The sequence below is a fragment of the Zeus faber genome, assembly GCF_960531495.2.
Source record: "Zeus faber genome assembly, chromosome: 8".
NCBI lineage: Eukaryota > Metazoa > Chordata > Actinopteri > Zeiformes > Zeidae > Zeus > Zeus faber.
In genome coordinates, this window is record NC_137195.1 from 10,551,989 (window position 1) to 10,575,815 (window position 23,827).

Genomic DNA, 23,827 nt, shown 5'->3' on the forward strand with positions numbered 1-23,827 from the left:
GGAGTTGCTGTCTGACCTCATAGTATCTGACAATGTTAATGATCCAGGCACAAAGTCCCGCTGCCGCCGTAGACTTGGTCCTGACGAGGTCGGGGTGGAACTCTGGATTCTTCAGGTACTGCTGCTTGACCACGCTCAGACAGGCCTCGGGAATATGTTCTTTATCGTACGAAACCAGGGTCTGCAAGAAGTCATCCACCTAAGAGGAGGAGGTGCATTGTAGAGACACAGTAAAGAATATGGATACCTCCACACTATACCAGCACTGGTTAAAAATTGTGCGTTGTGATTGAAACTCTGTATGGGAAATACCAATGCTGAGAGTCATTCTGAAAATGTATTTCAAATAAATAATTGTGTTCAGCTGGAGGATATATTATGAGAATTAGACCCTAATCTCTTTATCTTCTTACCTCAAATTGATAAACGTAAGTCAAGGTTGTCTAATCACAATAGTTCATTCACACTCAGAGTAGAGTGATTATAATCTGGCTTAAATGCTTATCTGGTGAATCGATACTTAAAAAAAAAAAAACAACGGGTATTTAGCTTTTAGGAATTTAAGTAGGGGTTACCGGTGATTAATGGCTGAGAACTGGTGGGACTGGGTTATGAGTAAGCATATTCATGATCCCATCCAGCACTAATGCGGGCGTTTGAGATGCCGAGCGGAGCCGAGGTCAAGGCCCTCGCACAGATTAGATTGGCATTAATCTGGTCAAGGTAATTGACAGGGTGACAGCTTAACCTTGCCCATGAAGGCCCGCGCTGCCTTCCAGCTCCGCTCCTTGGGCACGCGGCCGCGCGGAGCCAGCAGCACCATCACGGCCGCGGCCACGTTGATCACGGCCACCGGCGGGTTGGGGAACGTCTTCAGCTCGGTTAAATTCACCTGAGAGAAACCAATAAATAAACAAATAAATGAATAAAACAAAAACCCCAAAATAAGACTCCAATAAGAATCCAGAACGTGGATTAAAGAGACGGGGGAGAACATTCCGCACCTTGTTGAGGGTGTTTAGGGCTGCCGTGGCCGCCGCAAGTGCCGGCTCTGCCTTGGCGAGGTCACTCTCGCTGTCCCTCTGCGTTGTTGACACTTCTGTCTGGATCACAGCAACCTGGGGAGGCGGACGCACCGAGCCAACCGCACGGCAACACGACTCTAAGCCTTGGCTTCTCGGCACTTCCTACTAGTTTCCTCCATTGATCCCCAGAGGCAGGACGTGAGCTCTCACCTTCCGCGCGTCGGCGTCCGCCGCCTCCCTCTTCACCCGAACCTTCTCGGTCTGCAGCCCAATCTTGGATATGAGAGCCTCGGCGCTCCTGTTTTTGACGGTGAGCTCGGCTTCCTGGGACGCGAGTTTGGCTTTCAAATCCTGGACCTGGCGGTTGCAATGTGTGTCGTGAGAGGAAAAAGGAGCAATAACGACACGGGGGGAGCCACGGCGGCAACCGGCAACCTTTACCTGCGCGGCGGTGGTCTGGATCTTCTGAAGGCCGCTCTCCAGACGGTTCATCTTGTACCGGAGCTGGGAGCGGCTCTTTCCCAGCAGGCTCCCGTACAGGGCTATGTGCTGCAGAAAGCTCTTGGGGGTGGTGTAATTGTACCTCTTCTCATCGCGCCGGTATTTTTCACTCGCCTTATTGACACCGGTGTGTACGTAGGCCATGAAAAGACTGATGGATTCCCGGACGGCCGGCTGTAAAAATAAGCCGAGAAGCGGGGCGGGGGAGGGGGTGGGGGTGGGGAGAGGGGGGAGATCGGGGGAGAACCGGATTGAGTAGACTTTAACCTCCCCAAGCTGATGTGGCCTGAAATATCGTCTTCATAAATTCCGAATTCATCTACAAGTTTTCGCCGTCTTGTTCGCCGAGCCCTGACTTACTCATTCTGAAATTTAGGTGCAGCTCGCAGGAATGATTAGGGCTCTGAAACCGCTGCGAAAATAATGCGTTCGGGGGGGTGGGGGGCCGCCGATGTGGGGCTTGTGAAGCACGCGGGCCGCCTGCGTTATCCCTCACGTCCTAGAACTTTCCCAACAATGTTAATAGAGGCTGCTGCGCCGCGTTCCCGCTCGGTATTTATCATTTGACGCTCAATGACACCGAGCCCCTATTAATCATACTGTTAGCAATCAATTAATGTAAAAACAAATGAGCGGAGAATACAAGGACCATACCTGGCCATAACTCACAAAAAGCCATCGTTAACGATCAAGGATCCAGCGGGGGGGGGTGTGAAAAAAATCATTATTAATTAAGATCTGACGTAATGCATTTTGACAAAGCATTTTGTGTTCGAGGTGAGACGCCCGCGAGGCTCCGATTGATTGGCCTCGTGTATCGGTTATTAGCGCATTGTGCATTTGTACCTTTAAATAAATGACCGTTTCATTCCTTGTTTCCCCTGACAAGGTAAACTATTGACGTTACGCACGAATATCAATTGATATTCAGATTTTTAATAGAACTTCAAATTTGTGGTTACGTTTTAACTATATGATGTATATAATATATACATACAGTTTATAACATATACATATACCGTTAATGTATGCAGGTCTGCTCTGCTCTATTATTCCTCTGAGTGCAAGTTACTGCACTTATTTGATCAGTGCTTCCAAAAAAACAATGCAATAACCACACCCGCTACCGAAACATCACCAGTCGTGTTTCACAGTAACCACTACCGTCATAATCAGCAATTATCACCAAAGGACAAATGCGGAGCTGAAAGTGCCGGACGAGCGGACAGCGCTGCCGCTACGGCGTGGTACCCCTGTGACAGCTGGTCCTTTAGAGACGGCCATTATGTGTTTACTAATCACTCATCTCTCCTCGGCGTAAACCATCATTGCTTGTGATCGCTCTACCGCCACGGGGAGGGGAGGGGAGGGGGGGGACGACGACGACAATGATCTCCCTTTAGTCGCTGGAGTTTCCAGGCACGCGGGCGGTGATTTGTCAGTCCCTCCGTGGAGGACTAACAATGAGGGATCTATGAAGAAGTTAATCCAGCTGCACCGGCGGTAATTAGAAGATGTTCATTATGAGTGTAACAGCCTATGAAACAGCAGAAAATTAAAAGAAATTGCAAATATAAGGAAAATGTCTCACGCACATAAATCACTTATCTATCTATCTATTATTCTGACCGATGCTTGTGTCAGATAATCGCACAACGACTAAACACATTAACTACAATAACAAACAAAATAAACATTCTGAATGTTTTCAGTGAATGTGTATTTGAACGAATGCTGTTTTTGTTTTAAAGACCTCAATGCCCTCGATCTCTTTGAGGAACCTGTAGCTGACGGACTGCAGGGCCTCGGCGCTCCACCCGTGGAACCAGTCGATGGTGGTGCAGTGGACCAGGGCTGGGAAGCGCCGGGCCCTGACCTGCAGGGCACCGCCCACGGGGGACAAGCAGAGCACCACCTGCGGAGACAAACCCACGCGCCCGTCAAATGAAGCGGCGAGCGGCCTCGAAAGGTGGTCACAGGCCGACCAATCGGAGGAGCACGTAGCGACTCCCAGAAAGGGGTTAGGGTGCGAGGACAACACTAAATTCGAATTGAATTGGCTAATATCTCCGACATTCATTATCCCTTTGCTTTTTGGGAACTTTGTTCAGTCAAGTACATGGAACAGACATCCCAAATGTTGTATTATTTGGACTTTCCAAATATTTTCCAAAAGTTCAAGACAGAGATAAATATAAGGCTTTGTGGACGCTAATTTATCAAGGTTTACAATCACAGTGACTGAAAGATTAGAGAAAGATTTGCCAATCCAGGCCTGCAATATTTTTCGGCCGTATTATAATAATAATAATAATACTAATAATAATAATAATAAATATAGCTGCAGGCAGCAATGCACAAGGTCCAGGTTAGTCGCAGCAATTGGGCCAATGGCAATAATGGGATTAATTGAAGACAAAATTAAGAATTGCTGTGTAAGGAATCCAGCGAAAGATATTTTTTCTACATAAAGCAGTGTAAAAGTCACTAAAAGATGGCAGTATAGCCCCCCCTAATGAACATTTCCTCCCACATTTGACAGAGTAATCGTAGGTACTGAGGAGCAGCGAAAACAACCTTTTGGACTAAATTCAAAATGGTGGGAAATCTATCAGGACGCAAATATTGCCATTGAAAGCTATGCGATTTCCATAGTGCCACCTATTGACCAAACTACACTCGATTTTTCACAGTGCCTCAGAGTCATATCCTGCAAATACAGTATCTATCAAATTGGATGAGGATAGGATAGATGAGGATAGTACAATGCGTTGGTGACTTATGGCAGATTATGTCAAATAGGCCCAAACCAGACATTTTTTGTAAACCTTGAAAATGAATTGTGGCCAAATAATGGGGCGTAGCAAAGATTCACTGGATGAATTGTATTCGGGGCAGTCCAGACATGTTGTGGTCCAATTCTGGTGAACATTGGACCGAATTTGTAGGAGAAGGTAGGAAAATAAAGTATTTTGGACAAAATTCTAAATGGCAGCCATTGAAAGCTAAACGACTGTCAGAGCAACACCTACTGACCAAACTACACCTGCACTTCGCGTTGGACCCCGAATAAAATAAAAACGGAATAAAACCAAAAGGGTTTCCCGCACTTTGTGGTGGAGCCCTAATAATAACCCTTTCAATAATAATTATTATAGCTGTTCCCATGTACATACATACACACAAATAAAACCAACCTCACTCATAAGCAAAACAATGCAATACTGCACAGGCTGCTAGGATGGCAGAGGCCGAAAAACGGAAAAGCCATTGACAGAGGCAAACACATTACATTCCCCAATCTCATCTCCTTGGCATTTTGCCAGGCATTCACACTCACAGTTTGCAAAGAGCAGATGGAGACACCACCAGAGGCCCTGGCCTAAAGCATCAGCTGGATGTACATGTCTAAGCATATGAGCATGCTCATTTATTGATTGAAAGAAATACATTATGTCTAATAGTGTAATAGAGTGTTACAATAATATAATAATTGTAATAATAAATAATAATAATATAATAATAATAGTGTTACAAACAATAGTAGAAATGTAAAGTTTAAAAGCTTGTTTTTCTCCAATTCATGACAAATTCATCAATGATATCTAGGAAACCCCTTTAAAGGCCAAAGGGGGGTGGGGGGTATTTGGAAGTAAAGGAACCGGACCTTGAGCTGCAATCGGACTCGGTCGATGAAGAACCTCCAGCAGTTGTCCCTGTTATCTAGTTCTCCGTTGGCCCGCACCTCAGTCCTCACACTTGCTACGATGCCTTCGATCTCCTCCTCGCTGAAGAGATCGGGGATCTCACCTGGAAACGTCGGAAAGTCAGTATCAAAAGGATTTTTATTTATTTTTCATTGGTTGATATATGATTTTACTCCATCTCAATCAAATCTACACATTTCCATCGCAAATTTACATTTCATAGCATGGTACATAATGCGGACCCGTGTATTTTAACCACCATAAAATGTGGATACCAAGCATAGAAAGCAGCATGGGACTACACTACACAGGCTGAGACTAAGGGGCCTGCACAGTCACCTTGCACAGGGACGTTTTATTGGGAGATCTCACGATCAATACTGACACGCGTCCTCACCGGAAGCCAGCAGGTCATTGATAAGGACCAGAAGGCGCTCGTCGAGTATCTGCGCGTCGGTCAGGAGCAGAGCCACGCGCTGCCTCTTCACTCCGGTCTTCACGAACAGGCCGGCTAACTCCACCTTGAGGGAACCACACAGATCGACAAGGCCCCGTTGCTGCTCACGTTTTGGAAAGAGAGCCGGCTGATGAGTTTGGCCCGATAATAATCGATGGCATAGCACAAACTCGCAAATAACGTCGTCGCTAAACAGGCGATTAAATGAACAAGACTCGCTTCGTCGATGAGACATTGAAATATTTTCCAGGGGTCTTTAATAGCATCTGACAATTCTTCCTTCTCGAGCCAGTGGAGGGGTTTACTAGAAGGCAATTAGATCAATAAGCTGCATGCGGCCAGAGAAGATATTGATCTGAGGGGGGCCCTTCGTGTAAAAGAAACCTTGATCTTTGTTAATTATTCACAGCGATCTGCATAATTCCTTTGAATGGTCGTCCTTCGATATCTGAAGCGGGTGACGGGGGGGTAAGTCACTAGAATTGCTTGAGTTCCATGAGCGCTCATTTATCCGACCCGCGTTTAAGAAAAGGTAACTCGTGGTGAAGCTTTACCTTCAGGTCCTGCACACTGTGCGCCGTGATCTGGAGGACTTCCATGGAGGAGACGTAGGCAGCCAAACGAGTCAGGCTCTGCTTGCCGCTGCCTCCGACCCCCACCAGCAGGCCGTGACCCCGCGGAGACACCAGGATGCGACTGATCCGACAGCTAATCACAGCGCGACCTCGGTTACTCAACTGTGCTTATCGTTCTGGTTCTAGTCAACGGGTTGTGCATCGCTATCTGTATACAACTCTCTCAACAGCACTTGTTTAAAACCTAATGACCTAATGAAAAAAATGAATTTTTTTCAAGTGCGTTATAAGTTGCATTTGTTATACAAATTACCATGAGGATAATGAATATATCACCACCACCATTTTTATACCACCATCACCTATTTTACCTCAAGAAACCATTGAGGGGAATATTTCTCATTTACAATGGTGTCAAGTTACAGCAGAAATTAAAACACAATTAAATGCAAATATATACCTAGAACAAAGAATAAATAAATGTGTAAATATAATAAAATAAACTAATTAAAAATCAATAAAATCAATAAAAAATAACATGATAGTATAAGAGCTATAATAATAATAATATTAATAATAATTGAAATAAATTCCATTCATAACAAGTAAGCTCAAAGATCACACGTTTGAAAATGGCAATAATAATTATTACTATTATTATTTATTGTTTATTTATTATTATTACTATTAATTATTATTAATAATAATAATAATATTAATAATAACAACAACATTTAATTGAAAAGTTTTAAGAGGCTTGCAAATATATCAGTCTCAACAATAACCCAACTCACACATGTTGCATGGCGTCATCAAACAGCACAAGGTTCATGACGGCGTTTAGCTCATTGTAGCTTTCCAGGGCGTCGCTGAGGACAGTCCTGATCTCATCCCAGTCTCTGACCGACGCGTAGCACGACTCCTCACCTCCACGTGCAAAGTGACAATAGAGCAGCGGCTGCCTCGTCGCCTCTCTATCGTCCACTCCCTGGGAAACAAAAGAAACGCACCTCGATAAGCTCCCGTCGCACCATCGAGTACGTGCGATCGGCTGAGCCTGTTTACTGTCTCCACCGCACCTGGAAACATTTGTGCACCGTTTCCATCTGGAGCTTGTGGAAGAGCTGCACATCTTTGGCGTCCACCATTCGGTCTCCGTACACTCTGCAGGATTCATGGAGCCACAGCCGCACCAGGTCGGCGCTCTCTCTCACACTTTCGGGCGCGGCGAGGAGAAGCCCCTGTTACGCAGCACAGGTTTTTTTTTTAACAAATATCAGCGGGAACTAATTATGGAATGGTTTGGTGAATGGTTATCTGATCGTTTCTGTAAAAATAACATGGTACCTCAACACAAACAATGCTTTTATATACAAAGAAATGTTGGTCATCTTTAAAAAGGTGGGTTTTTTTGGGTGTAACACCGGGAACGCTGCAATAAATCAAACTGGGGATTTAGCAATATTTTTTAATAATATTTATTATTATTATTATTATTATTATTAATAATATTATTTGCAAAGTCAGATTGCTGTGGCATCATGTTAGCTTTGGATAAAATGTGGACACAAATTAGAGATTTGTGCGTCATTATTTGTATTGAACTCCCCATGGAGGGATGGAGCGTGTGAAGGGTACGTTTAAAACAGGGATAAACTTAAATCGGACCTGTCCTTATTTCTGTACGTCCTTTTTTGGTCCTTTGGCACTTTACCTGGAAGATGTTGGAGAGGTCCCTGAGGTTGAAGATGTAGTGGAATCTAACGGCGGTCGGCAGGAAGTGGAGCACCACCTTGTGATGGAGAGCCACAGCGGCCTGGACCACGGCCGGGGCGACCCTCTGCACGGCCGGGCTGAAGAGGTGCTGCCGCATGTGGCCGCCCAGGACCTGACTGTAGATTGAGAGCTGGGCCTCGGGCGACGGGAAATTCACCGCAAACACCGAGAAATGCCTCTGGGGAAGGGAACGAGGACATACACAAGGCAGCGTTGATACGTCCCCATCTTTTGCTGTTTGGTTAAAACCAGCGACGAACAGCAACAACTGAAAATAAATTGCCGTTAAAGAGTATTATTAATAAACACCTGAAGCCTGGGGTTGATGGTGAAGCTCCCTGCGGTTGGGTTCATACAGGCGACATACTGGGTATTGGTTACTTCCTTTAGGAACAGTTTCTGTCTGTCATACCTAAAGGGGATGGACAAAAACAGCTTGATCTGGCTCCAAATGCATCCTTCCAAGAATGATCATTATATGCCGACTGGGACGGGTGTCAAGAATCAACGTCCATAGGGAACACTAATAATTCATGTGTTTATCAGCTGGAGGCATCTCATGGGTTATTTTTATTCTATTTATTATCTTAAATTTTTTTTTTTTTTTTTTTCTTTTCAGTGCTATGCCCATTGCAACTTAAGACGTCACTTGTTAAGCGCTTTATTAGGTTGTGAAGATGAAAAAAAGTAAGGGATCAAACACTTTTAAGAAACAGCAACCATTAACTAAACAGTAACTACAAAAATCCAGACAGGAGTGCAGCTCATTTTACATCTTAAGTGTTTGAAGTCAGTAATTATGAGACAGAAGAAGTGACTGTGTGAGAAGTGAAGTGTGTTCTTGAATAAAAAAGTAACGCTACTAAGGCTGCAAGTGCTTTTATAAACCTGGATAATTGGTTGGGAATGGGATCAGAATCAAAAAGGGTCTCGGACTCAATCCTGTCCTCGCTCCTCACCAGTGTTTATAATCCAGATGCTGCCGTATGAGTGCGTGAGGCTGCACGGAGCCGTAGCCGTCCACGGCCGGCATGTTGATGTCGTCTATGAAGCAGATCAGCCTCCGGTTGCCAACAGGGGAGTAGGTCCTGCCGGCCCTCTTCTCCAGCAGCCGCTCCAGGGCCGCTGGGGGTGACAGCAGGTCAGAAAGACAAAGTTATGCTTATCAAAGCATAACTCGTGCTTATCAAAGCATCTCATCTTGATGATTCCATAAAGGTCCCACTGAAAACACCTGTCTTCCATCTACTCACAGTTTTCAGTTGAACTGAGATTGATTATCGCCAAAGATCCGCCTCGCCTCCCTGAACATTTCCAGTAGATGGCGAAGCGACACAGTTTACTTGACAACGAGCGCGGGGAAAAAAAAAAACGCCAGAGACAACACATCAACCCCCCCCCCTTACTTTGCAGCGTGTAGGAGGTGGTGTAGTAGTTGAAGGGCACTTTAGCAGTCACGTAACCCTTCGGCAGACTGTCTAACTTGTTCCTCACGAGCGCCGTCTTGCCCACCCCGGCGTTCCCGACCAGCATCACCGGGTGTCCCCGCTCCAGCAACAAGTCCACCAAGTATCTGAGACGCACGGTCTCCGCTGTGTGCGCCAGAACAGCCTGCAATCATAGGAACAGCGGGGAGACGGAACCGAAACACACATGGTCATTATAGCTTTCTCTGAGTGTGATTTATTGACAGCCGTGTGTTCAGCGAATTGTTGACGATTTATAATTTCTCGTATTTGCCCCGGGCACACCACAACTACTCTGTCATAATAGCATCATTTGCCGGGAACAAAAACCTACTAATTACGGCTCAGCAAGAGCCTTTGGAGCCTTCGCAGCTGTATGCAGGGAACATGAGAAAGACAATGGCGCGTGGGTGATAGCTCAGGCCTTGACGCTGATGCCTTCACCCCCACACACGCGGGTATGGGGCACAGCCGACGGTAATCAGACACAGTGGCAAACCTATCATCCACCGCGAAACCCCCGCCATAACCTCATGATGTGGCTTTGCCCGACGCTCATTATGTTCACCGAGGCATGGCCACATTTTTAATACGACTGCATTGTGCAATTTTGGTAATTGTTTTCAATGTACACTTGCGGACGTGTGCTTCTGGCTTCTTTTTAAAAAGTTTGTACTTCCACCTTCAGGCCTATAAGGAGGGCAAAAAAAAAAAACACTCAAAAAAAACAACAACATGGCTTCTTACTTGTAATGGTGCATCGGGATAAAAATCGAGCGGCGGCACGGCGTCGCTCCAGGGCAAGAAGCGTCTGGTCAGCGGGTCGAGGTAGAAGTCAAACACCGTCCCTTGTGCCGGAAGCTTCACGGTCTTCATCTCTTTCGTCCACCACCGACTGAACTCCACCCGATAGTCGTGCAGCTGGACAAAGCACACAAGCTGGAATCACGCATGTGGTCAATTTTGTCAACAATTCGGTTGACGCTGAATTATGTTTTTGGTTTCAGATACACTTTTCTTCACTCGAGCACAATGCACTATATCAGCGGTTCTCATCGTGGGGTCCAGGGACGAAACAAACCAAACTATAGCATAGACAGGTAAGGATTATTTTCCGGCTAAATCATATCTGACAATAAACATCTTCTCAGATTGGGGTCCCAGGGATGACATTTTATTGAATGCCGCCCAATGCATATCAAATGAATATGAAACGGGTTGAGCTAACTGTGCTGCATTGGACCGGACGCTCTCCAGTGAAAGTGAAGTGTCGTAGTGATACCTGATCTTGGTGCAGTGCCCCGCCGAAAGCCCAGATGCACGCGAAGGTGAAGTAGGTCTCGTAGAGCTCACGGGGAGAGTCCGAAGGGATGTTTTCTGGCGTCAGCAGACAGTCCAGCAAAGCACAGAGTGTCTGGAATAAAAGGGGGGGGTGTTATTTTCACTGTGAATTTCTGTCTGTTGACATACATAAACAATAGGCTCGGGCGATATTTGCCACCATATGCGAGATTTGCACAGTATCGAAATATCGTTTGTTACGCACCTGAACCAAAGTGTTCTCTGGAATGGGAGTGATGGTCCTGAAGGAGTTTCTCATGTGCTCCAAACATGGAGGAACATATTTGTCAAACAGGATGGTGAGGTGGGCCCTCTCTGTCTGACGGGCTCGAGTGTCAATCCAGCTGGCGACATACCTGAACGCCAAAGAGAAACACAGTTTCTCTATGGTGACTTATATGAAATATGAAACAAAAAAATTTAATATTATAATGCCAAGGAGCCACATTATGGGCACCAAGAAAACGCATTCCTTTAAGAGACAAAATTAAATTGCAAACAGTTATTTGTACAATTATTAGCTTCATAGACGTATTTGAAAATGTTGAAAAAAACAAGTTTTTGTGTTATGTTTCTTTTAAAATCTAGTGTTAGTACTTATAGTATGTATTTTACAATTTTTCATAATACATCACCCCCCCACCAGAGTGCCCAGACTTCCACTTGTCTCAAATGAAAAAAATGTATTATATGAAATAAGACGGTAATTGAGTGACTGACGGGCTCCATCCCAGGTCTTGTGAGTTGACGTAGAGAACTCCAGCTCTGGACACGGTGGCGGGCGTGGCCATCCTGAGGTGACTGATCTCAAACACCAGTCGCATGGACGAGGAGAGGGGCACACGCTCATTATTCGCCAAAGTCAGGACCTGAGAGAGACGGGAACGATAAATAATAATAGCAATGATTATTTCATTTCACGGTGCGTAGGAAGGAAAACGGTGCGAAAGCTCCGCACGGAAATAAACGAACCTCCGAACCTCACTGTGCCGCAATGACGCGTTTCCATCGCAAAAAGGACAGACGGCACAATGGGGATTTTGAGCAGAGGCGGGTGGGGGCGGGGGGCGGTGTTGTTTTCTAGCCGTGCCACCCTTGTTGGTATGTGTTGTATGTTAGAGTCTGAGTGAACAAAAGGGAGGTACCTTGTTGTCATCCATCACCGTGTTGAGTGATTCAATCCACATCGGATCAATATCTCCATCCAACACAATCCACTTAGGACCCGGGTGGGAGATTTTTGCCTGCTCTCGCATCAGCGATGACAACAAACCTAAGGCGGGAGGGGAGGATGACAGAGCAATGAGAGCATAGCGCTGGACGTGAAGTTTTTAATACTCGGCTGGCTTTTAAAAAAGGTGGATGTTCTCGCCCCGAGTTGCATTCACCGTCTCTCCACTCTCTGGTTCCAGGGTGGATGAAGCCGAACAACTCATCCGTATCCACCACCTTTGTATTCAGGTCGCTCCATACGGGCCTCCTCTTCAAATTGGAGTAGGTTTTATTGAGGACTCTCAGTATCTAGTATTTCAGGGGGGAAATATTTGACCTTGCACGTAAACATTTTGAAATATTTTCATTGCCCACGCTGTTAAACAAAAAAAACAACGTCAAACCTGGCTCTTCCCCGTCCCCGCGTTTCCCACGACAAACACCGAGTGACGAACGGCCAACAGCTCCTCAAGCTGCACCACCTGCCGAAATAAAGGAGACGTTTTCTCTTCCGCGGGCTCATGCAAAAGCGCCCTTCACTCGGCTTCGCCGGTGTTCTAGTCGGCACCTTAAGGATGAAAGGCTCTTCAGGCTGGAGTCGAAGCTCGGCCGTGGTCCGTCGGATCTCCTGCTCAAACGCCAGGTCTCTTTTCCTCTCGACCTCCACGCCCGGAAACAAGTCTCCCAGCAGGCCCGAAAATACGGAGACATCCTCAGTCACTATCTTCGGGGTGTTGAAGTCCCTCAGTGCACGCATCAGCACCTGGAACGTGGTGAAAACCCATTTAGAGCCAGTCAAGGTAATACAACCTCTACTTTATGTATATGAAGATGGCTTGCAGCAGACCTGATCTTCTGGTCTAGACTTGTCTCCTCTTCTCAGCGCCCCTGCAACTACCAGAACCGACTTAATAGCACGTAAACCCCAGTCGTAGTGCTCCTAAAAGATGAGGGAAGATAGTGTGAAGAAGGAGAGGTGTATCATATACCCGTATGTTATAACACATAAGGTACTCAAACAGTTAAATAGGAGCTCGGATTCACAATAACAGCAACCCACAGGAAGCTATTTATATCACATTCCTTCCACCTGTTTGGAAAGTAGTTCTTTGCAAAGCATGTAGAGGGTGATGAACTTCCTCGCTAAGGGCTTAGCACTGAGGAAGCCCTCTGCCACCAGCATGATCTCGCAGATGAGCTCGATGTCGGGCACCACCATGGCACAGGGTCTGCGTTAAGTGACGGATCGAAAGACAATGTCAGGAAAAGGCAGAGCACCCCGGGACAACAATGAGAGCCCCCCGGTCACAGGCCCCAATGTCTTCCCCCACACCTGAAGAGAGCCTTGAGGTTCTCCGGGAGCGCCGTCCTGCCGGCGTAGCCGGGGTTCATGGTGATGAAAATCCCCACTGAGGGCTGCAAGGGGATGTCCTCGTCGAGGAAAAGAAACCTGGAAGGTGGCGCGGGTGGTCAAAACCGTTTTTTTTTTAAACGGCCCGGTGGAATTATCTGGAAAGTTCTGGATCAGTTTCCTACCTTTTCTTTTTGTTGCGTATGGCGTCCTGTATGGTTTTGACCTGCACCGCCACTACCGACAGAACGTCCACAGCAATTCGATTGAATTCATCGAAACACCCCCAAGCTCCGGTTTGGGCCAATCCCTTGTAGATGTTTCCAATTGACTGAAGGCAAGAAAGAAATGCTTTATGGGGGAGAAAAAAAACAAAACGCTGGAAGGAAATAAGCGCATAGAACGGCTATTGAAACTAGATTTTGAACCTACTGTAACTGACCTTGTAGTCCATCTGCTCCGAACAGTTGAAGACGTAAACCATGACGCCCAGCGCCCGGCCCAGGTCCTTAGTGGTCTCCGTCTTCCCCGTCCCCGCGGGGCCCGCCGGAGCTCCGCTCATCATGAGGTGGAGGGACTGGGTCAACGTGATGTAGCACCTGGGTATACCCCCCCAAAAAAAATTCTAAACGGTAAGACACACAACGACACACGTTGATCCTTGAGTAAAAGTTAGGAAGACGGGCGGCGGCGGGACGCAGCGAGCTACCGGTCGGTGAGGGGTGTGACCACCAGGCGAGGGGTGTTCCCCAGGTACTCGTACGAGTAGAGGAACCGGGCGTCGCAGATGTCGACGAAGCAGTGGCGCTGACGCTCGTCCCAGGAATGCCGCAGCTGAGACAGCCACTGAAAGGCTTGCGAGTTTGTCACCTGTGAAGGGGAGTGAATGAAACACAATGAGATTGGTACTAGTGTGTACTGTACCTCACTTCTGATGGCACTTTTTTTCTTATCAACGTCACACTCTGCTTTCTCTTGCAGATTTTGTTATTTTATCCGACTCACAAAGGTGTGAGTCTGCGATCTTTGAATGTATCCTTCTGTTAAGTTTTAGATTTCTTAGATGTTAGATACTAATCTGTCTAATTGCGAGTATGTGTAAGTATCTATGTATGGATGTGAAGAGGTATCGCAAAATAGTTATTGATCTGAATGGGACCTAACTTAATATTTCCTTAAAATAAAGGAAATTAGAATATTACAACGTTGTTCATAAGTGGAAAGTAGAGACACAACGGGATATGAATTAAAACAAACTAATGAAACATATTTCAACAAAGTCGGCATAAAAACAAAGATAGAACCTCAAAGGTCTTACTTATAAAAAGCAGAAAATACACAAAAAATGAAAATTAAGTCAAAACAAAATAAACAACACATTTAAACAAAATGTAGGAGAAACATTGGCTCTGATCAGAAACATGCAGCACAAAGTTAAATGATTTTGAAATATAAATAAAAAAAAAAAACAGCTGCAAGAGAATTTGAAGTATCACCAATATGAATGTTTTTAGTTGATTTTTTTCCAGATACAGGAAATGTTTTGCGATCACTCTAAAGTCACTCTACTCGAAAACAAACAGAATCATCGCGAGACGAAGCTGCATTAACCTTCTGAGCGATGAGGTTGGCCACAACATCCCTTGCGTGCACGTCGATAGTGCATAAAGTCATGATCTTCTGTCGCTCGCCCAAGCTCAGCTCCCCCAGCAGCATGCCGATCAGAGAGTTCAGCTGAGTGACCTGGAGGACGGAACAAAATGATATGTTTAAAAAATAAAGACCAACACCAAATACATGGTGGAAACATTAATTCATAGGTGTGATTAATGCATAGATTATAATAGATACAGGTATACATATATATATAAATATATATATATACATACATATATATACACACACACACACACACACACACACACACGGTATATACAGTATATACATGGAGGGGTTATTTTGCAATAATGGCTTCTGCAATAATGGCTGGCTGCACATTATCCCATTTATTGCTTATTTGATTTCATCTATTTGTTTCTGTCAATAAATGACACTGTTTGTGTAAAGCAAGGTCAGGTATTCCATTCTAGAAGGAAGCATTTGTCCCATTTATCAAAAAGCTTGTGAAGTTGTGCCAAGAACCGTGTGTGTGTGTATGTGTGTGTGTGTGTGTGTGTGTGTGTGTGTGTATATATGTGTCCGCGCATTTGTGTGTGTGTGTGTGTGTGTGCCTGCGTGCGTGCATGTGTGCGAAGACATGCAGCAATATGAAACAAAGTCTCCTGAATCCTCAAAAACACTTCCACGCAAATGAGCAGCGACGCCGTGACGCTCCGCCAGCGGAGAACTTGCATTTATCACCAGCGCCGTATGACAGCGGATCCAATCAGCGCGGCGCGGTGCAGCGGCTTGAAGGGAGAATGAGAGATTATACGAACAGCGGCCAAGGACATGTTAACCTTAAGTAGTGCGGATGAAACCGACATGAGTGATAATACACCAATTGTGAGCGTAGCCCCACAGCAGGGCTCCGCAAACCTCCAGTTCAGGTCAATGACTGGGATGCCAGATAATGGAACAGGTGTCCACTCGCTGACAGCTGTCTCCACCTCCACTACAGGTGCACAATATAATGCCGCTGTGCCATATTTGAGTAAAAATAATAACCGGGTCCGGAGTGCCTTGACTTATGATTGATCCCTGCAATTTTAATGTGTTGAATGTGACAGGTGCAAAAAACGGAAAGCGTGTCAGACCCCCCCCACCCCCTGCCTCGCCCCTCACGCCCGCTGTTATTTCAAACCCGTGTTTTGTTTAGTCACAAAAACAGATCAGGTGTGCCAAAATAAATTACAGTACATTTTAAATACAGTATTGTAAAGGTTATTAGACGGCCCGCCGCGTGTAAGCCTTTCAAATATATTGATTTCATTGTAACTCGCCGCTTCAAATCACTTAAAACAATTATCACAAATAGAGAGGTTGAATTTTCATAATGATGGTCAGTCAGGATAATAATGACATCAGGAAACAGTGTGCGAATAGCTGCACAACCTTAATGCAAATAATTCAGCACGACTGAATAAAACGGTACGGTGGTATTGTCTTTTAAAGTCTCATTACAAAATATTTTACTATTTAATGTTAACAATGGAATATTTATGCTCTGCAGTAATTGCGTTTTTTTCATGTATTTTTTTCTGGCACTCACTATACACGTCTGTTGTGCTGTTGGTTCTGTTGGAATCAGTTTGGAATTTTGGGAAGGGGGAAAATAATAAAAGATTAATTAAGATTAAGATTAATATATTAATTCTTGAATATGTTTTACTTACCAGCATAAATGCCAACATCCTACCTCCACTTTTTGCTCCCTCTCCTAGTTTTACTTTTACTTTTGTCATGCACATAGAATAAGCAAATGTTTAAGCTTGGAAAGCGATATCCCCTGTTTAATATTTGAGATTGGCTTGCCATTAAATTGAAGTTTGAACACCTCCATTTGGACGATATAAATTTAGTATTTAAAGTACTCAATATCAATATTACTTTATAACACGGCTCTGTGTAATACTCAATTCGCAATAGTGGCAATCGGTTATTTCTGTATAATGATCGCTATCTGTTAATAATGACCGTTGCCACGGACAACAGCTTCTCCTCCGGGATCCACGTCCCCAGTTTCACGCCACCTACATGCTGTTGGTATTGTTAACGCTAGTATTAGCAAGAGCATGTAGAAACTACAATGGAGGACTTGAATGGACGAATGCAGATTATGTCAAATATCACAATAATAACAGTAAATAGGTTAGTAATATGTGGGGCGGAGTCTTTCTGCTGCAGTGTTAGCTGTGTTGTTGTGGACTATGTTATTTAGCGGAAGGTCTTAAATCAGGCATATTACTTATAAAATAATTTCAAATCAACATTCTGGCTCAATGTATTATTTTATTGAGAAAGTAGTGCAGCTTTATTTAGTCATTATGGCAAAATAAGCCCCTCCAAGTCCCTGATCAACCTGGCAGGTGTTATTCTGCAATAATGAGCAGCTGGCAGGAGATTATTCCTTACATTAAACATACCAGCTTCTTATTGTAGTCTTTCAGCGCGGATTCAAAGCCTTCCTCCAGCCTCTGAAACACCAGGTCCATGTCGTTGCTCCACCAGATCTGAGACCCGGTGAGGGCCACCTGGGCGGGGAAGTCCAGCACCCACTGCTCCCTGGACCGGTCCTCGTTTGCACACAGCACCTCGGACAAGTGCCGCCTGACGCACTCCCTCATCGTGCTCTCTAGGCAGGTCAGCCATAGCTCCACCTGGGAGGAAAGTGTTTTCACCGTGAGTTCAGATGGTTTTTTTTTCTTGCGAAAGGTCGGGAAGCCGAGTCGAATACTTTGACGCAAATCTCAAGTTTACCGGCCCGTCACAGCTGCATCGGGCGTGGAAAGGGACATATTCCCCGTCTTTGCTGTACATCCCCACTGCGACTTTCTCACTGTCGTCCTGCTCGTCTTTAGAGAACTCAAGATCCGACATGTTGTCAAATAACTTTGGGAGGTGGCGTGTTATCTGTGAAACACATTGCATTGTTTATTATAACGCTGAAATTCGATCGAAACAAAGAATCGGTATGTTCTGAGGTCTCGGGTGCGAAGGTGCTCTTTGGTAGGGAGCAAAAATGTGTCAAAAGAATAACATTAAACTCAAGGCAGGTTCTATTAAAAAATGTATCGGAATTGTTAAAATCATATGGATAAAGATAGAGCTACTGTACAGCCCGAGTGTAGTCACAAAAAAAAAGCATCAAGTTATATTCTACTGCAGACACACCTCTCCAGGGCGACTCCCTTTAGAAAGAATGTCCAATAAATCCGACGATGAGACAAAGTAGAAGCGTGGAAAGGTCAGTCTCTTTGTTTCCAGGTATTCGGCGAGAGCTTTTTCACACAAAGCCAGTCTGCGGGAAGAGAGAGAGCGAGAACCTACCGTCAAGTCCACAGAACCTTCAAGTGTGAAAGGAATAAAGAGCAAAGAATTAAGAATAAAATATGTGAACCGTTTCTGAAGATCCTCTAGCTTCTCATGGAGATGAGGTTTATTGGTGGCCTTGATGACATTTCTAGTCTTGGCACTGTCCATCATTAGCTCCTGTATAAAAAAAAAAATCGAATCTATGAATATAAAAAAAAGGGGGGGGAACGCCAGAACTAGCAGATATTAGCGTTCAAACCGGAGATCTTTGCTCAACATGAATGGGAGAGCACCTGGAAGTCGGTGTTTATGGTTTGGAATCTGTGCGTGTCGGCAGGCAGCTGGTGGCCGATGTCGTCGCAGCCTATGAAGATGCTCTCCAGGTGAGCCCAGGTTCTCTGGACCTCCATCCAGACCATCAACACGGAGTCGGCCACCGTCAGTTGTTTCTGTAGCCTTGAAACCTGGGACACGAAGTGATCCACGTGCTTACTCTGGCAGATTCCCTGCAGCTGAACCTGGAGGACAAGGACACAGGGACGGCTGTGATTAACCAATTCAGTAAAAAAAAAAAAAAATGTTTGACAGGGGGGCCTCTGCGGGCGGCATGTTGATTGGATATCAGTCATATCCAACAACGTCCTTCAACTCCATTTCCACTTTATTATCTTGTATTGCATAAATATTGTGCATTATATCTTAAACATTACATACATTATGAGAACTTTCCCAATCATCATTTCTTCCTTTTTCCATGCTCTATGATTTATCCCAGCCTGGTAAAAAAGTAAAGTTTCATCCATAACTTTGCCAGGGTTTCTAACCCTGTCTATTACTGAGTTTTAGTAACAGGCTGCTGGGATACAACCCTCACCATTAGGCATCATCAGATCAATTCTTTCCAGTTCCCGACCAACTTGCTATGCTGCAGCGATCATAACATGGGGCAGCGAGACATTCTGCTCAGACAAAGCCTGAGACAGTAACGGGGCTAGACTTCTAATTGCTGTCTGTAACGCCACCCCGCACCCCAGAGCATGTGGAGTGTGCATACAAAGACCATCACTGTGCAACATTGTCCCGGGACCCGGAGCAGCCATAAATCAGACGACTGAATGGGGAGCTCTCCACTCACAGCTGTGCTGTTAAGACGGTTGGGGATGGCAACCCCTGCCTGCAATCTCATCTCTATTCAACACTGTGTCAGCAACGCTAACACTAAATAAATACACCTTAAGCAGGCCCTTCTCACAGAGAGCAGAGCTCAAGCACCAGTACTTGTGCATGGTAGATATTGTATTTCCTAGGCTTCTTTGGGAAGTCATGTTAATAATGTGACATATAATAATGTAATTGTTATAAGTGTACCTGGTGGTCCTCAAGAGTTTCAATCAGATGCTCATCACATTTGAGTAGTGGTACAGAGGTCTGGCGATCTCCATATGAAAATTCCATCGTTGCCCATGTTTTACTGATCTCTGTTATCACCTGAAGTGAAATGAAAAGGCAAAATGCTGCGACGTTGCAGGTGTAATGTAAACTGCATTCAGCAGACCTTGTGGCAAATGATTTTGTTGTATGTTGGGCTTCAATCATAGTTTTTAAATATACATACTAATGGGAGCATAGTAAAAGGAAATTTCACTGGAAAGCAACATTAAACTCATTTAATAGATTTGAAGCATATTTCATGAAGTCTCCCTTTAAGAATGGCCGATGCCATCTCTGCAAAATAGTGGCAGCAGTGCCAGGAGCAAATTTGGTAGAGGTGTACATCAGTGAATTTACCTTTAACATAGCTGTGAACATTTATAACATTTGTCTGTCTAATGTGCAATCTAAAGCGGAATTTTCAGGAAAGCAAGCTTCATGAACACATCGCATCGAGGTAAAGAAGAACCTTCTCTATGGCCATTTCCTTGACAGCCTTATCCACAATGTCGCAAACTTCCTCTTCAAACAGATGGAGCTGCAGAGCCAGGAGGTCTTCCAAAGTGGAGCTGTCAGACACAGTGAAGTCCATCTGCGTGGGGGAATCATTCCCAGGAAGGGAAGCCAAAATAGTTTTTTCTCTGTACAAACATCAATAGATAGATAGATAGATAGATAGATAGATAGATAGATAGATAGATAGATGGATAGATGGATGGATAGATGGATGGATAGACGGATGGATAGATGGATGGATAGACATTTTCTGACCTTCATGGTTCTAACAAGCTGCACCCAGTGCCGGTCTCGGATCGCCACCCTCTGCAGCTCACGAACAGCCCGCAGCGACGTCAACAGGTTTTTGACATAGAGGTCGAGCCCGCAGTACACGTCCCACGTGCGGGCCTCTTTGTCAAGCTTCTGCATGTCCTACACAAACAGACGGCCGATAAACACAATTCAATATCAGGGGGGCATCTGTTCAGAACGCCAACGGTGCATGAGAGCAGGACAGCAGGAGAGATGTGTGAGTGTGATGCGGCACTGCTGGTGACCTCACCTTGGCAAAGCTCCTCAAGTCTGCATCCATCTGGTCCACATTTATCCGCCTCCATTTGGTGTCGGTCCAGTTCTCAACACTGCTCTGCGCGGATGAAGACGGGGAACAGGGAAAGTTAAAGAGGACAAATGAAGCCACATGGATGCTGCGTACAAACACAGCACTCCAAAGAGCCAACAACAGCCTCTGGAAGTATCAGATTTCACAGGCGGTTCACCAGAGGCTGAGCAATTATTTTCAGAACGATGTCCTTGTTGGGACATTTAGGCGCCGTACAGGTATCCGTGTCATCTGCTCACCTGCACATACACGACGATGTCCCAGAGGTTTTTGAGGACCACGATTTCCCGCCTGCAGAGTTTTATCTCTCGGTAGTCGGGGACGGTGACGTCGAAAAGGTTTGTCAGCTCCTGAAGCTCAACGACCTTGCGCTCGTATTTCCTGATTTCTTTTTCGTACTACAAAAAAGGGATTAAAAATGATATCAGCGTCGTTCTATCTGTCCAAAAATATGAATGGTCAGTGAAAGAGCAACAGTTAAACCCTTACCTTCTCAAGACTGTTGTAGGGGTGGACCGCTCTGTAGCTGAAAGGTGCATCTGTTTTGAACTTCTCCCTGAATGTGTTTTGTTTTTCCTGTGAGATGAGAAACAGCAAATGTTGCGTTAATACCAGGTCCTACCACAGGACACACTATCTCAAATTGTGTGTGTGTGTGTGTGTGTGTGTGTGTGTGTGTGTGTGTGTGTGTGTGTGTGTGTGTGTGTGTGTGTGTGTGTGTGTGTGTGTGTGTGTGTATGATTCTGGGACAAATAAGTGACAAGTTACCTCCAATTGCATACATCGTCTTCTTAAAACCAGGACCTCTGCATTTTGCATGGGTGCGACTTCGTGCCTCACTGACAATGCTAGTTTCTTAGCCGCACTCCATTTTTCCGGCAGTTCCTAAGAAGACGGCATTTCTATTTTGAAGGCCACGACAAGTGACAAGTGACAAGTTCCAATATTCATACGCTTGGTGGATGTGAACGTTTCCACGCGTCCTTACCTCCAGCTGAGCGTAGACCTGCTCAGGAAAGGTTTCACCGTAGCGCTCCAACAGGGTGATGGTGTCCCTGAGAGGCTGAAACATCTGGTCTGTGGCTTTCTGTCTATCTCTGATGGCCGCAAGGTGACTCATCAGTGTCGTCAAGCTGAGGGGATCCCCCTCGGACACGGGCTGGGTCAGCCCGTGAGCTGTGGCTCGCACAAACTCCTCCAAATCGTCAAGGCTGAGAGGGGGGCGCGCGAAACATGAGGAACCAGTTAGTCCCAGAACGTTCAACGCGTGGAACGGTCCGTTTGAACGACGGCGTCAAAGAGAACTGTACCTGTCAACGACGTTCGTCATGAGGTGCCCCTTGAACAGCCAACTCCACTTTTTGATGACGTTAAGAAGACTAATTTTGAAGGGCTTGATACTGACTTGGAACCATCCATCAAACACCCTCAAGTCTTCTAGCTTGGAAACTTGTGTGTAGAGACCTTCGTAATAATCAATCTGGAAAAAAACAAAAAAGACACACTCAGAAAGAAAGGCAGGGTGTCAGTGGGTGTCAGTTAAGAAGGGAAACCAGGGCTTTACCTGTTCTTTGAAAATATCAATCGTGGGCGGGTTCTCGGGCAACACGTCCTCTACGTAAGTGTCTACCTCTTCGGAAGTCAGGACATGTCCGAACAAGAGAAACTGTCGGAGAAACTCGGCTCTGTCCTCGAGCCACAGGTGAGCGTAGCCGCCCAGCGTCCTCTGGTAATCCAGCGCTTGCTTGAGAACCTTCTCCACGCGCCACATGATCTCCTGTCTGAGATCCAACAGCGCTATCACATCAGCCATCACATCCTGAAACAACGGTTCGGTGTTCACGCGTTACATCGATGAAGTGCCGCAAAGAAAACCTGCACCACATAAAGCAATGATTCCGAGAACATTTGAGGTCAACGGATGAGATCACAGTCGTGGTCACTTTCAAATAACCGAATAACTGAAATACCTGATAGCTGTCTTTGTTCAAGTGAGCGGCCACCCTGTTCACCTTGGCCGACGCCTTGAAGATGTCGCCTATCAGACCCTCTACCAGCTCATAGAGGCCGTCGCCTGCACCCTGCCGCAGCGAGGGCGAGAAGGTCAGGAGCGTTCCCTCGAGCAGGAGGTCGGCCTCAAACAGAGGAGCCTGGCTGGGCCCCGGCTCAGTGTTCTCCACAAAGAACCTCAGAGAGTGGTTGATGTATTTGAAGAGCCCGTCCACCACAATCTCATCCATGTACTCCAGGTAGGACCGCCACGCCTCCGAAGTTGGGTCAGCGTGGGTGAGGGCCATGTTCTCCTGGATTTGTTTCATAACATTCAGTGTTTCATAGCAAGACAGGAAACAATGATGGGAAATATGAATTTAGAGACAAATCGAGTATTACGCACTTGGACCAGCTTGTGGATGGTTTCTCCGTCCCTCAGTATGAAGCTGTATTTCCTGTTGGCGCGGTCTGCCCGGTCTTCAAGCGGAATAAGTGTGCCTCTCTTGTTGTCTTTCCGACAAAACATGGGCTGTCTGCTCCACCCCTTCATCAGCGACTGGATGACCTCGCAGTTGTTCTTCGCCCTCTGGACCCGACACCCCAGGTCGTGGACCAGGTCTCTGGTGGTCCTGATGAAACTCCAGCAGCTCCGGTCCTCCCACGTCAGGTCGACTTCCGCCCTGTTCAGCCGAAGATCGATGTCCGCCAACTCGACCCGGATGAGGGGCAGCTCCACTTCCAGGACAGTGAGCTTCAGCGCGTTGTAGCACCGAGCCAAAAGCTGCAGAGCGCTCACGTACTGAAACAACGAAGAGGCGGAGTGACTGTGAGTACTCCATGAAGGGAAAAGATAAACCAGAGCTTTCGAATGGGTCCAAGTTGGGAAATCGATGATGCGG

General features: G+C 45.8%; 1 protein-coding gene across 1 annotated transcript in view; it reads right to left on the reverse strand.

The window, feature by feature from the left end:
* LOC307233373 (dynein axonemal heavy chain 11) overlaps positions 1-23,827 on the reverse strand; it is a gene marked incomplete at both ends in the record, with an annotated part of 46,128 nt that overhangs the window by 16,733 nt on the left and 5,568 nt on the right. The window contains 47 exons of the mRNA XM_080004700.1: positions 17-199; positions 749-892; positions 1,005-1,118; positions 1,236-1,382; positions 1,467-1,700; positions 3,280-3,441; positions 5,194-5,336; positions 5,631-5,754; positions 6,245-6,398; positions 7,060-7,253; positions 7,345-7,506; positions 7,980-8,219; positions 8,351-8,453; positions 9,001-9,166; positions 9,448-9,652; positions 10,255-10,428; positions 10,790-10,921; positions 11,054-11,204; positions 11,569-11,717; positions 11,994-12,121; positions 12,237-12,369; positions 12,465-12,542; positions 12,629-12,823; positions 12,908-13,000; positions 13,151-13,289; positions 13,394-13,510; positions 13,597-13,742; positions 13,854-14,010; positions 14,121-14,281; positions 15,023-15,154; positions 17,497-17,730; positions 17,831-17,983; positions 18,245-18,371; positions 18,471-18,562; positions 18,679-18,903; positions 19,754-19,873; positions 20,286-20,408; positions 20,588-20,746; positions 20,877-20,960; positions 21,176-21,334; positions 21,426-21,512; positions 21,705-21,821; positions 21,925-22,147; positions 22,247-22,416; positions 22,501-22,755; positions 22,907-23,239; positions 23,332-23,727. Coding sequence (XP_079860826.1) covers positions 17-199; positions 749-892; positions 1,005-1,118; positions 1,236-1,382; positions 1,467-1,700; positions 3,280-3,441; positions 5,194-5,336; positions 5,631-5,754; positions 6,245-6,398; positions 7,060-7,253; positions 7,345-7,506; positions 7,980-8,219; positions 8,351-8,453; positions 9,001-9,166; positions 9,448-9,652; positions 10,255-10,428; positions 10,790-10,921; positions 11,054-11,204; positions 11,569-11,717; positions 11,994-12,121; positions 12,237-12,369; positions 12,465-12,542; positions 12,629-12,823; positions 12,908-13,000; positions 13,151-13,289; positions 13,394-13,510; positions 13,597-13,742; positions 13,854-14,010; positions 14,121-14,281; positions 15,023-15,154; positions 17,497-17,730; positions 17,831-17,983; positions 18,245-18,371; positions 18,471-18,562; positions 18,679-18,903; positions 19,754-19,873; positions 20,286-20,408; positions 20,588-20,746; positions 20,877-20,960; positions 21,176-21,334; positions 21,426-21,512; positions 21,705-21,821; positions 21,925-22,147; positions 22,247-22,416; positions 22,501-22,755; positions 22,907-23,239; positions 23,332-23,727 — 7,617 coding nt within the window. The remainder of the gene's footprint in view (positions 1-16; positions 200-748; positions 893-1,004; positions 1,119-1,235; positions 1,383-1,466; positions 1,701-3,279; positions 3,442-5,193; positions 5,337-5,630; positions 5,755-6,244; positions 6,399-7,059; positions 7,254-7,344; positions 7,507-7,979; positions 8,220-8,350; positions 8,454-9,000; positions 9,167-9,447; positions 9,653-10,254; positions 10,429-10,789; positions 10,922-11,053; positions 11,205-11,568; positions 11,718-11,993; positions 12,122-12,236; positions 12,370-12,464; positions 12,543-12,628; positions 12,824-12,907; positions 13,001-13,150; positions 13,290-13,393; positions 13,511-13,596; positions 13,743-13,853; positions 14,011-14,120; positions 14,282-15,022; positions 15,155-17,496; positions 17,731-17,830; positions 17,984-18,244; positions 18,372-18,470; positions 18,563-18,678; positions 18,904-19,753; positions 19,874-20,285; positions 20,409-20,587; positions 20,747-20,876; positions 20,961-21,175; positions 21,335-21,425; positions 21,513-21,704; positions 21,822-21,924; positions 22,148-22,246; positions 22,417-22,500; positions 22,756-22,906; positions 23,240-23,331; positions 23,728-23,827) is intronic.